The following is a 14,331-nucleotide window of genomic DNA, read 5'->3' on the forward strand; positions in this document are numbered from 1 at the left end:
TATTCACTTGTCCTATGTCATGTTTCATGCTTTTGTCAAAAACTAAAAAAGAAAGAATGCTGCTAGTGGCTACACCAACTCTCAACATGGGTTGACATACATGACTGTCAGACTCGAGTTTGAGCCTGACCCTACTGACCTATATTTCAAGTTGGTGGACATTCCTACTCAGAGAGATCCCTATCGCTCTAGCATGCTATTGGAGTTCTTACTCAGGGAGATTATGTCTCGCTCTAGCATGCTATTGGAGTGGGCATGTGCTGGTCTCCGTGAGGTTAAAGAGGAAACAATCCTCACCCGCCAGAGCTTGGCACCCTACTCGGTAAGTCTGAAGTGTCTCTCCAGACCCTGTCATTTTATTTAACTAAAAAAAACCATGGATTGGAAATGTTTTCCAATCACTAAATTGGAATTTCATACTCTTCATAACCACATCTAAGATCAGGCACTCCAATAAGAATATTTTTCACTCCAACCAAACACATTGGCAAGTTTAAGATACTTCAACGATGAACAAAGATGTTAGTCTCTTTTGAAGAAAAAAATTAATCAGAAATATCATATGTAAACACACGACAATCTTTTATCTCATTGTTATTTTACATTCAAAGTCTCAGATACAAAGTTGTACTTGTACAGTCCCAAAAGCATATATAGAACAGACTCGCTACTTTACTTTAAATTGACGACACGCAAAGAATCAAACAACTGATACAAGAAACCAAAACAAGCCTGGTCTCAGTGCCCCTAGTGTTTATCCTAGGAAATGAAGGAACAAGTTACAAAAGAATATGATGACAAAAGAATCTGTTTGGAACTATAGACCCAAAAAAAAAACAGCTATATACACATGATATCTCTTTTTTCAAAAATCCAAAATTTCCATTCCCAGCTAAACTGTATCATTTGTTTTGTTAGACCACTGAAATTCTATTTCTAGATTCCTTGGAGGGCCACTTTTACTTGCAGGCAACAGAGTGTACTCGCCAGCTACTGCTCCAAGCATTACCACACGATCAATCTGGATTGTTACTTTCCCAAATTTACTCTGTCATTCATCAAACACAATACAAGGGTTTAGTGGAAGTGTAGAAACAAAATAATTGAAGAAAAAATGAATATATTTCATTTATTGGTCTATGTCTTAGTATAGTAATGTAGGTAAGTCTTGTCCTTTTTTTATTTACCTTTCCCACTTTGCTCTTATTTTTGCAGGAAATCTGTAGCTTCTGGCCTTTTGGAGGACTCTCAAATGACCATGAAAAGCTCTCATCCCACTCCGGATTAGGCCCGGTAGAGACCACCTGATCAGCATTTCATAATGGATGTTAGCAATTTTGTGATTCAACTTTCCAGGAAAAGAGTATACAGCAAAAGTTGTGTTAACAAAAAATGAAGTTACCCCGGGAAAACAAATCAACAAAGTACAATGTTACTTGCCATCAACATATTCAAGCTATAAATGTAGGAAAATTCATAATTATAATGGCATAAGCTATTAGATCACATTTCTATATGCTATTATAAATAATGGCTACACATTTTAATAATTACATGTGTGACCCTATATGTTGAATTTTAATCCAACAATAAATTCTTGATTGTTCATCTTCTAACTAAGAGGGTCAAACTAGAGATGAGGGAGGGACAAGGACTCCACAAAGAAGACACTTTCAGATCAATAAAATTGCAAATCTACTATTAAGCCAAAGCTAAAGTGGACGGAAACAAAATCATTTCTATTGAGAGAATCTAATTGAAGTCTAAATATGCAACAGAATAAGTAAATGGTCAACAGTAATTCTTTCTTGGAAGTTATCCAAGCATGCATATCCTGATTGAACATTTTTGTATTGGCACGATCTTCATCAAGAAATAGTAAATAACATTAAGCCAACCATGAAACAGCACTCATAAGTTGAATTTGTCGATGATTGAATAAAAAGACAATCTCAATTTACTTTTACCATGTCAGTTAATCCAATAACAACAGTTCAAAGATTCGAAGATAATATAGATAAGATAAATATATATTCATTAAACAAAAATAATGACCTTAGTTAGCCTTGGTGGAGTGTTGCCGAGTGTAAGCTTGCAGTAAACACTTGGGTTTCCAACAGACTGCTTCATATTGTTACCACGCTTGATGATCACCACCAGTGTCCCTGGCAAACACTGCAATAAATGTTCTGCCTTCTCTTGAAACCGAGGTGGACCAGACTGGATTAAATACTGCAGCAACGGAATAGCATCGGCAGCTGCAATTGACTGAGCTCTTGAAACTTCAGCTGGGCATGCTGACCAAGCTTGTCTGAGCAGAAACAGCGCATCCAATGCCGCTTCCTGACAAGCCTCTGAACCTGTCTTTAAGGATGTAACCAGGTGGGGAATGCTAAGAGTTGCTGGTTCAGTTGCTCTCAGCCGTGGAAAGTTGCTAAATAGAGAATTCAAGGCTTTCAGATACTCCTCATTCACAGTTCCACTGGCCCATAAATCTTTTTCAATAGTGGCTGCAAGAACACAACTTTGTCAGACCATGTTTACGCACATCAAATCAAGAGACACATAAATATAAATTGGGGATCGAAAGAGGTGCTCCGGTTTCCGTGATGAAGCAACTTAACAGAATCATCATTGTTCATTAATCAATTCCTAGGAAAAACAGCAACTTCATACATGTAATTGAGACTTTAAAATGCCAACTGCAATGTCTAATGTAAGAGGGTGTCTACTTTTGCTACAAGAGGTTATGCAAGCACAACTAGATCAAGTTGTTTAAATGTTGAAACAATCGGTTGAAGTTCATAAACCACAAGTTATGTTTATATGTTCCTTCTCTAGATTTTTGGTACACAACAAATATAAATCAGCTCTCTATTATTATTATTATTATTATTATTATTATTATTATCTTATTATAATTCTTATTATTATTATTATTATTGTCATTGTTATTTTATTATTATAAAAATCAATTTCCTTTCATCTTTTAAAATCTAACATCATTTAAATAAAGTCATGCTTTCTCTTTAAACCTGCATATAGGGTTCCTCTCCAAGAGGGTAAAATGAGGATATGCTACTATCCAGTTTTTTTAGAATTTTGAAAAAAAAATGCAGTAGTGTAAAGGTGCTCCATTAGACAAGCAGTAAAAACTGAAAAGTGCATGATAAGCAAAGAAAAACTCACCAGTGATCGCTCTGACTGTTTCGCTAGAAGCATACTCTTGAATAGTATTATTTGAGAAGAGAAGTTTAATAAACATTGCAGCTTGAACAGATGTTTCTGGTTCACTTGAACCTATCAGATCCAATACGACCTGAACACCACCAGCCTCTGCAACTGCTCTTTTATTTGATCGACTGTACATCACAAGGTTTTGCAAAGCACATATGGCTACAACTTTCATTTCTTCTGTCGGGTTGTCTTCAAGCACATTTACTAATGCACGGCAAGCTGAAACTGCATCACCTGTTCGAGTAAGACCCTCATTCTGGAACAGATCCCCAAGAGCCAAAGTTGCCAATAACCTTGCTTGCTGTGCTTGGGTTTGTGGGTCCAAGAGGTACTGGGATAATGGTAAGATAGCTGATTTAGTAACTTTTGTTTCTCGGATCTTTACATTGTTCAGCAATACTTCTAAGAGTCTTGCCGCAGTTTCCTCGCACTGATGAGATCTTAGCAGCTCCAAGAGAGCCTCTACAGCACCACTTTCAGCCATCGCTTCTGCACTAAATCGATCATCACTTTCCAACACCAGAAGAGCATTTAATGCACCAATAACTGTGCTCTCCGAGCCAGATCGAAGCAACCTTACCAACACAGCTATAGGAACTTCCAAGTAGAATTCAGAGCTGAATTGCAAAATGCTTGACAAAACAGAGGCAGCAGACTCCCATAAAGCATGAGGAAGAGAAGGATCGGCTTGCAATATCACTTTGGAAATTTCAATTACACCGCCCTCTTTGGCAATTTCATTTGGCCATGTCAGTGCAATACTTACTAGGGCCTTTACAGCTCTCTGCTGCAATATGTGTATACCAGAACCAAGAACTCGTATAAGTGGGCCAATTACTTGCTGTGTCACAGGATCCTTCTGAAGGTGTTCTTCTAGAAGTAGATGTGAAAGAAGCTCAGCAACCAACTGTTGCACTGCTGGTATTGGAGAATCAAGTAAAGGGATAAGTGGTTCAATAACTTGGCGAGAAGTCAATGAATAGTCAGAACGACACTGTGGATGTTCTAAGATATTAACCAAAACCTGTAGTGCACTGTGCTGTCCATCAGGCCCAAAGTCATCTCTTTTCAGTAACAAAAACAAGGGTTCAACAACTTTAGCAGCCGATGGTCCCTTAGCTATGGTAGCGTTATTGGTCAATATACGCAACAGTTCTGCAAAAGCTGCAATTAGGTAATCAGGTGCATCAGTTAAGATATCAAGTATGCTTTCAATAACTCCAGCTTTCACCATTTCCATTTTACAAGCAGGTCTATCTTTTCCTAACTTGACCAAAGCTCTAGAAGTGGCCTCGTGAAGTATATAGTTACTACCAGACAGCAGGCTCACAAGAGGAACAACTGCACCATGTGCGGCAACTAATTCAGCCAGTTGCTCATCATCAACAAGCCTATCCAATGCCCGAACAACTGAATGCTGAGCAGGACTAAACTCAGTTGCAAGGAGAGAGACTAGAGGTTCAACGCAGCGTGCAGCACCCATAGTGGACCGAATCCTTGTGTTGCCAAAGAGAGCACAGCATAGTTCAGCAGCATCTCCTTTGAGGTCCATTGAACAGTTTGATGAAAGGATCCTACAAAGAACATCCACTGCATTCATCTCAACATCTGCAACAGCAAGTGCTCTTGATGGGTTTTCACTCAGTAATCCAATCAATGCAGCAATAGCAGCATGCTGCTCCCTTTCTGAACCAGTATTAAGAATCTCCACCAAGGGTTGAAAAGCTTGTCGAGCGATCTCTGCATTTCTAATGTGGTCAGCAGAAAATAAGCTTTCCAAGGCTTTAGCAGCACTATACCTTGCACTTCTTCCTCCTAAACGTAAGACAGCCACAAGTTGAGCAACAGCACCAAATGCTGACTCATGTTTCCGTATCTCAACGCTGCTAAATAGAATTCCTAAAAGATCGGTTGCAGCTTCTTCAGTTGCATCTTGAGGACTCAGGGAAAGATACTTATTAAGTGCCTCTAAGGCCCCAGACTCTACCATTATAATCTTATTTGACAGACAATCTCTACCAAGGTGAGTCAAAATCCCAAGTGCCAAAAATGGTGCACCTGGGCGATCTGGAATCGGTTTGAGCAAATCAACCAGGGCAGGTATTGCCTTCCGAGAAGTCGCACCAACTCTTATGTCATCAACTCGAAACAACCTCTCTAGAGCCACTTGATCAGGATAACGCACCAAAGAAAATTCCTCTGACAATTCCAAAAGATCCTGTATATCAGTATCAGCACAACCAAGCAAAGAAATTAGTCCACCTGCTGCCCCAGAATTTGCTACAGACAGAAGTGTTCCCCTGCTACCATTGCAGACAAGGCTAGATATTGCTTGTGCAGCGAAATATTTGTTTGCCGATTCCTCTGACTTCAATAAACTGGCAAGTGCTGGTACAGATTTCGTGGTTGGATGTGCCCGGATGACATCTCTATCTTGAAACAATATTGCCAACAACAAAGCACAGATCCACATGCTGTTATCTTCTTTGTTGTCAATCTGCATGTTCACCATAAAGAAGCAAAAAGGATTTATATACAGAAATAATTGTCATATTGTAATATGTTATCTAGTTATTAATGCACAAGGGGTGAAGGATTAAGAACAATGTTTCAGTTTACAGCAAAGGATGCCTATAAGAGCAAATAAGTGATTTACTAAGGAAAATTACTGTTTACCTCCATGAAATTTTAATCTAAATCAAATTTAAAAAACAAATAACCTTCCTTGTGTTTCTGAAACATACACTTGACCCCCCCCCCCCCCAAGTGAAGTTGCAGTAGATAACTTAAACACTGTAGTGGTTAATAATTCAGTTGAAACTTACGATGGACAGGTAACTGGCCAACTTTGTCAAAAGCACACCAGAAATGTACATAGCATCTCTCAATGCTCTGTTTTTTATGGTTTACAACAAAAGTTCTTATTGTTTTGAGCTGTTTTTCAGTATAACAGAACTCAGTGTCTCTCCAACTAGTATGTCTCAGGGGGGAAAACGCATCTTGGTAAATTCTAAGCAATTTAACTGAGAAAATGCTCACATGTAATGTTTCTTACAAGGGCATGTAACGTGAAGATTTTGAAACTTGGTAGCTGTAAGTTGTCAGATTTTAAATTTGGTGCACTATATTGATTTTGAACAAAACTTTAAGGGGGGGGGGGGGGGGTTAGAGCATAATGTTCCCTTTTAACTATTACAAGAGTCAAATGGTCTGTCAATTACTTTCTTCTCGATTGACTGAAAATAAGGCACTTGAATACCTGAGAATATTGTGAGAAACAACTTGAGATCCTGTCAGTGAGAACATCAATTGCTCCAGCCTCCATAATTGCCATTTTATTTTTCTCATCATGACAAGCAAGGATGGACAGTAACCATATAGCTAAGTCAGCACCACATATAATGGAGGTACCAGTGTTGGATTCACTACTGTTGGACTCTTCTTTTGTGTGCCGGTATATGCTGATGAATTCCTTGTCGCCGTCACCCTGATTATCCGAAGAAGTCTGTACAGAAATAAGAATATCCACTAGAGACTGAATAAGGTTAGTAGACAAGTTTGAAAAATTGAGATCCTCCACAAGTCTCTGATGATTTGATTTTGCAGCACAAGTAAGAAGTGCAACCCCCCCAATTTTGACCTTCACATTTGTGGAAGAAATTATCCTCTTAGCTATCAAAGATATACATCCAGAGGAAGAAGCAACAGTGTCTCCCAAAACAACAGGCTGATCCTTACATAATTGGGATAATATCTCAATAGTTTTATCTTGCAACATTGGTGTTGAATCAACAATACATAGAACTATTGGGATTATGCTTTTAGGGAATTCAGCTAAAACTGCACAAGCTGGCTTAATGTGTGCACTGGTCTCACCCGACCGGGACAGAATGACAAGTGCTTCAAGAGCTTCTGATGTGGCAACAGATCCATTAACAGAAGAATCTAAAAAGGAGACTAATGCAAGAACAGTGTCAGCACGATTCACACAATCAGTAACAGCATAATCAACTTTACGAGAATGTAAGAGGCGAGCAATTGCTGCTGCAGCATGGGTTTTTCCAGAAATTGTGCCTTCACGTAACACTCGAGTAGCAGGCAAGATAACTTCCTCTACAGCAGCTTTCTCTGCAATTTCACCATCCAAAATAAGATTTGCTACAGCACATGTTGCCATCTCTGCAACTTCCAGAAGTGGAGAGTTAGCCAAAGCAACTAGGGGGGATAATGCATCTCTAGCAACAGCAGCTACATCCCTGTTTTCTTTGATGGAAAGAAATATTGCAGCCAGGCAGTGTGAGGACTCCATTAGGATACTATCAGATTCAACATTAAGCAATTTCAAGGCTGACAAAAGAGTTTTAACAGCAATGCTACTTTCACGCACATCTTTTCTCGTTTCAAAAATTCCAGCAAGTGCTGATGCAGACTTTGCCTGGGTTTCTTCCTTGGTAGAGCTCAATAACATTATCATGGTATCAAATGCATCACTGGCAGCACTACCTTCACGTAGAATGTCACTGAGAGGAGCAACAGAAAGAACACTTCTCAAAGCATCGAAAATATAGACTTTAGAATCAGGAAGATCACTAGTCAATAATGCTGTAAGCTGACTAATAGTTGTAGTATCAGATTTATGAATTAGATGATTTAAGGTCTTTGCTGCAATATCCTTCCCATTAGGGCTTCCATTCTTCAATAACCACAACAAAGCAGGAACAGCATCAGCACTTTCGACACAAGCACGTATATCTTCGCTGTGATTGCACAGGTTCTTAAGGATTGTTGCTGAATCTTCCTTTGCTTTTGCAGATCCAGTCTCCAAAATTTGAACAAGTGGAGGGATACCACCAGCAGCAGTAATTGCCCATTTACTTTCATCATTTTCATAAGATAGAAGGCAAAGCAGGGCAACTGCACATTCTTGCTGCTGTTCCGAGGAGAGCCCCAAAAGAGATATCAAAAGCTGAACTCCTTCACGGCCTTGAAGTGCATGCCATAGACTGCCTTCACTTTTGCTTAGTGTCAAGAGAGCCTTTATAAGCTCATCTTGCACTTCATTGGCAGCCATTGTTATTAAACCAACAAGCAAATGTTTAGCATCAGAATTTTTCAGTTTAGTTGAGAGTACGGGATTACCATACAAAGTAGCTAGAGCTTCAATGGTCCGTTCCTGAACAAGGAAGGGTAGGCTTTGTTTAAATTGTTTGAGTAATGTCTGCTCAACTACCAAAGGATCTGATGCTCTGGTAGATTCTGCCTTGTTATCATATATCATAAGAGCAGATGCCAAAGCTCCTAGTGTGTCAGCAACTTGAGTAGGTGAGGTGCATGAATCAAGACTTTGACCGAGGCTAGATATGACATAAGACAAACCACCAGAGATGTTTGCTAAAGCACACATAGCATTCTCTTGTAAAGCTTGAGCACACTCACCCTGCATGAATTCTTTGGAAGGAGCTATGGTAGCATTGATCAAAGCAGGAATACCACTGGAATTGGCTATCTCTCGCCTTGCCTCTTTGCATTGGGCAGATAGAGATTTAAGAGCACCAGCTGCTTCAGCTCTAACAGGGTCATCGTTACCGGAGCCTAATAGTTTCAAGAGTTGTTTTGTCACCTCTGCAGTCAACACCTTCGAACAAACAGATGCATCCTCCATCATTACAGCAGCAAGTAAAAAGCACACATCAGCTAAAGTGCTCGGTTGCCCTGCTGCCAGTAACTTCACTAATATGTCGACCCCACCAGCTTGTATTGTTGCACTCCAAAATCCCTCAGTATTGCTGGACAGATTTTTCAATGCTCCAGTCAATAAACTTTCAACTACATTTCCTTTCTTGAGGCCAGTTTGCAGCTGCTCCCAGAGCACCGGTACAACTCCTTCAGTTGAAAATATTTTTGAACCAACATGATCCTTTGCACCACCTTGAGAGACAGCATAAATAGTTTTTGCAGCAGCAATTTGCCCTTCAGTAGAATTGGACTTTAGTAGACCAAGTAATGGAGGAATGCATCCTCCAAGCAAGACTTTCACCCTCAGTTCATTTTCTTTACAAAGGGAGCCCAAGACAGTTGCTGCCTGTATCTTCACATTCAACGAACCTGATCGGAGAAGGGAAACAAGTACTGGAACTGCCTGAGAGTGAGATCCAACAGCACTAAAAGCATTTTCTCGCGTATCTATAAGCTCCAATAACTGCCTTAATGAATACTCTTTCTCTTGCATAGAAGATGAGCTCTGACGCAGCTGCTCAATGCATTGGGCAACACTAGCTAATGTCCCATCTGGATCCTCCATATTGCTGCTACGTTCTCTGCAAGTGCAAATGTGCAATCAGTTAAAAATGTAAGATAACAATTACCAATATTTGGTGCACGAAGATTTAAGTCCCTAAATTGAAGCATCAATTCACATGGTTCTTAATTCAGATAGCATATATCAAATTATCAGAGACCATGACAACCTTATTTTCTCTATTATATGAGATTTATTAAAATATATATATATATATATATATATATATATATATTACTTTTGACAATAACACTACCACAAGAGGGGTCCTGCATGTATTAAGACTGTTAGCTAACTTGGTTCCAGGCAGAAGGATAAACACCAATGCACAAAATGTACCAAGCAAAAGAAACTACAGCCATTGATTTGTGGCAGCATTGCCAGCAATTGATCACCGGCTTTATTCGGTTGCAAATTACTCCAAGATAAAAAAATAAAATTGGGTATGTTTGAAGCTGTAACCAACCTCAATCCCATCTTCAGAATAGAATGGGGAGTTGGGGGCTCTGAATCTTGAGCCTTCCCGTCACCATTTCTTTCCTGCAATAAAAAGGAACAGGTAGAATGTTAAATGGTATCTCTTTATATCTCTGAGTACTTCAACTGAAATATTTGAAACAACAAAACTAAATGCAAGCATCAAACATGGGAATAATATAACAAGGATCAGCCTAGGTGCATTTGTTGCTTCTCTCTTTTTTTCTTTTTCATATTCATTAAGTCATTGAAGGATGGAAATTAAGTAATATGTTATATAAGAAAGACAAGATGAAATGGAATATCAAGTTCTAGTGGAACATACGAGAACCAATACATATCATTATTTGGTTATACTGCTAATCAAGAAAAAAATAAATCTGAGTACTAGACAAATAAACTGTTGCTTCTGTTAAACTAGATTTTTAACCATTTACGATTGCATCTTTTTGCGAAAAGCAGGAAGGAAATCAATCTGATATGAATTAAAAGTCGTACAGAAATGTAAAGTGTCAGCAAAGTGTTCTTTTGCGGTGCAAATATCTTAACGAACCCATGAAGACAAACAGTCATGAAAATTAAGTTAAATGCACAAGCAGGCACGGTCTATCAAATGATATCCATCTTTTCTCAGATAACAATCCCTGCTATTTAGAATAAATGCATCTTACCAATTTCATCATATTTATAATACTGTTACAGATATGTTTCTAGGGGGGCGTTTGCCCTCACAATTAGCAAAAATAAAAAAGATATGTTCCTAGGGAAAATTTTAAGACAAGAAACAGGTAGCAGAAGAAAGGAAAAAAAAAAAGGAAGGAAACTCTTCATATTGCAGAATCAAATCTCAGAGTTTCTTTGAACTTTCTAGAATTCTCTAAGATTAGTATAGGAGGAGAGCAAAGCAATCCAAATTTGGCAGCAAATATCCAGATGCAACCAGCTAGAAATAAGATCCATAAATTGCACTACATGCATACACTGACCAGAATGATTTTCAAGTTATTAACTTTGGCTAAATGCATGCTTGGAAATCATTCTACAATTGATTTTGAAGCCAGAATCAATTCTGCAGATAAGCTTCTGTGAATAGCTTCAGGGTTTCAAAATCAATTCCGGTGAAAGATGAACTGATCCAAAAATGCTACAACACTTCTAATCGTAATGGGTCATAGAAAAATGTGAACTTTTTAAGGAAGAAGGTACCAGATCATTGGAACCATGGCTGCTGCCATTGTTGGCAGAAGGCCTCCAAGTCAGTGTAGTCGCCAGTTTTGCTTCACTTCACTTTTCAGTCCAAGCAGATGAAGACCCTCTTCAGATCTACACTAAGATGCCAAATTCAAAGGCTCCTCCTGTAGAGAATGCAAATCACAAGCACAATCTCAAATCTAAACCAATGCTAAAACGTTTTTCTGTGTGAAATATGCTGAAACATATATACATACAAGAATCTAGTACAATCAAATCCTAATTACATGCTAATTTACAGGAATCACAATCATTCCATAAATATCCAAGATATTAGAGATTGACTGAGATTCAGGATCCATGGTGACAGATCAGCAACAAGAGACCCGTGACAGAAAGTGCAACATGAGATAGATGAATGAATGGCAATGGTGTATTGAATTGGGAAAAGGGTACCTTGAGAGAGCGAGAAGTGGATGATGCAGATGCATGTGTTTCAGTGTCTCTGAGTACTTTGGATTTGGTTTGAGGAAGAAGATGAAGGAGCAAATATAGTTGAACCTTTTTAATATTTTAATGGACTTTTGCTTTTTTGATTTTTACTTTGTTTGATTGTGTCTTACGTTTTCATTTTCATGGATGGATGTACATGAGATTACAGTACAGAGTGAAGTGTGAAAGGAAGATACTTTTGTTTTGACAGTGTCGCTCTTCACTAGAGCTGCCACCGACAACTGCCAGCTTGAAGCTATCTTCCATCAGTGAAAGACTTCCCAACTGGGAATTGAAAAAAGATAAATAAATCCAAGTAAATACTTTTTTTTTATGACTGATTCGGTTGGTGAAATTGGTAGCTTTGCGGCAAGATCATCCTTATAAGAATGAAATACCTCGTAGTTTCTAATTATGTAAAGCGCTAGTCGAACTTGATCGATGTTTTATCTGATTATAGAGATTAATTTGATCAATATTTTATATAATCAAAAATCACGAGAGTATTTTTTGAGTATAAGAACGAACTTGTTAGTGCATAATAACTTTTATGGACTAATATGATTATTTACTTTTTTTTTTCCTTCAAATCTTCTATTATTATCATTCAATATTAGAGGTGTATGGCTTCAACATGCATTAAGGATATGTTAAACCAACAAAATGTCGATCTAGTGGTAAGCTAATTAGATTCTCGTAATGATGAGGTCACATGATTAAAGCTTGAAAAAATGAGTTTTTGAGAGGCAAACTAAACATAATATAAATGTATTATTACAAAATTGGCTAGAGTCCGTGTGTACCTCTGGGTAATTAAGACTTGAGAACACGACTCGACCCTCTCCGAAGATTGTATTCTAAGGTTTTTGTTTAGTATGGTAGCTCAAAGTGAGTGATCTAGAGCATCACTTAGAACAATCATCAGAAAAACCACTTTCTTAAATAGGTCAAATACAAAAAAAGGGAAACTATTGATGTCATCCCCTTCACCCTCCCTCGGAGAAAATCAAGCAACCTTTCAAATAACTAACTCGCAAAATGTGGAGATAGATAAAAAAAAATCATTTGCCCCAAAATAGAGAAAATTCAGTAATATAATGTTCTCTCATATATGTCAAAAATGATTTATTTACCACGAGTATTTTCATTTTTCATTAAGGTAAACTTGTTCGAGTAAGTTATGATCACTATATGTGGCAAAACTTTTTCTATCAAATATTTAACACAATTATATTCACATTAACTATAACTCAATCCCTTCATTTAAGCCAGAAGGAAAATGATCCCTTGATAAAATTCGATAGCTAACTCACAAAAGATGGAGATTGAGAAAAAAAGTTCAGCCTCAAAACAAAAAACAAAAAAAGGCAATCATACAATGCTCTCTCGTTAAAAAAGATTTTTTTTAATCAAAAGTATTTACATATTAGAACCCGATATCTCAATTTAAGTTAGAAGGAAAATGATATCTCTTGATAAAATTTCAATTGTATCTTAGGATTTTCGTAAACGATAATACACTCCCTCAACACATAGTAGGACAGTGTGGTGGTAACAAATTAGTACAATAATGACATCATAAAAAAGGGTCTTATTGTTATTATGACTATTTAATTTGGACAAGCTGGGATAGCAATTAGCAACTGAGTTAGTTAGAAATATATATTATGCAATCAAATCATGCAAGAAGCAAGTAACGAGTCATGTTATTAGCAGCTGACCCTGTAAGCATTTGCTGTTAATATTCCTCTGATAATTGACGCTATACCATATCAATCTCACTAAAATAGCCATTACTTGTTTATTTTATACTCTTCAACTAAAATGCGACAGAATATGCATAGTTGGAACTCGGAACTGTATTTCATAAATAATTTTTTATTTTATTTTGCATCTCAAGAACATGGCCTATGTTTTTTTTCCAGTCCCCAAAGTAATTCACAGAAGTTGATATGTCACCAATAGTGATTGAGATTGTGGACTCGTTGCTCTTGTTGGAGCTGGAGATAATAATAAAAAATGAGATTTTATTTATTTATTTATTTTGGGAGGGAATTTGAGTGGCATAAAATGATAGAGACCAAACAACCACTGTTTTTCAGTTTTATATTAAAAAATAGAAGGGGGTGGGGGGGGAATAAAGCAATCAGCAGGGCTCTGTTCATAAGTTGGATGCTATGTTTTTTTTTTTTGAACGTGATGCTATGTTTAATCCATGTGCAATGTATTTCTAAATAAAAAATTTGATGAATTGAATTTGCAGTTTGCTTTCTTTTCTTGTTGGTTCTCAATTATTCTTTTTAATTTTTAACGTCTGACAAATAATTGAATACTATTTCAAAAAGAAACATTAACGTGTTTACACTTTTGATATGTGAAAATTATATACTACATAAGGGGTAAAGTTTTATTTAAACTAATAACTAATTTGCTTGACCTTTTATTATGTGAAAAATAATTTATAATCATTTTTAATGATTTGATTCAAAAACATAGGTTTGACCCACGTTGGCAATTGTACATACTAAATTAATTTTAATCAACATTAGCAAGTATCTCATGATCTCATGCTCATCTAAACACATGAGCATTCTGAATTTACTATATTATTATATAATGGTAGGTTAAATAAACAA

General features: G+C 37.3%; 1 protein-coding gene across 1 annotated transcript; it reads right to left on the reverse strand.

Annotated features, from left to right (window-relative positions):
- Nucleotides 1-563: 563 nt before the first annotated feature.
- Nucleotides 564-11,860, reverse strand: LOC130711490 (protein CELLULOSE SYNTHASE INTERACTIVE 1-like). The gene is made up of 8 exons (XM_057561141.1): nt 11,660-11,860; nt 11,219-11,367; nt 10,002-10,075; nt 6,497-9,554; nt 3,190-5,734; nt 2,056-2,510; nt 1,188-1,304; nt 564-1,048 (listed from the first exon to the last, which is right to left on the reverse strand). The coding sequence occupies exons 3-8, from the start codon at nt 10,010-10,012 to the stop codon at nt 893-895; spliced, it is 6,342 nt and encodes a 2,113-aa protein (XP_057417124.1). The 5' UTR covers nt 10,013-10,075; nt 11,219-11,367; nt 11,660-11,860; the 3' UTR covers nt 564-892.
- Nucleotides 11,861-14,331: the final 2,471 nt, after the last annotated feature.

This window comes from Lotus japonicus, chromosome 4 (assembly GCF_012489685.1).
Source record: "Lotus japonicus ecotype B-129 chromosome 4, LjGifu_v1.2".
Taxonomy (NCBI): Eukaryota; Viridiplantae; Streptophyta; class Magnoliopsida; order Fabales; family Fabaceae; genus Lotus; species Lotus japonicus.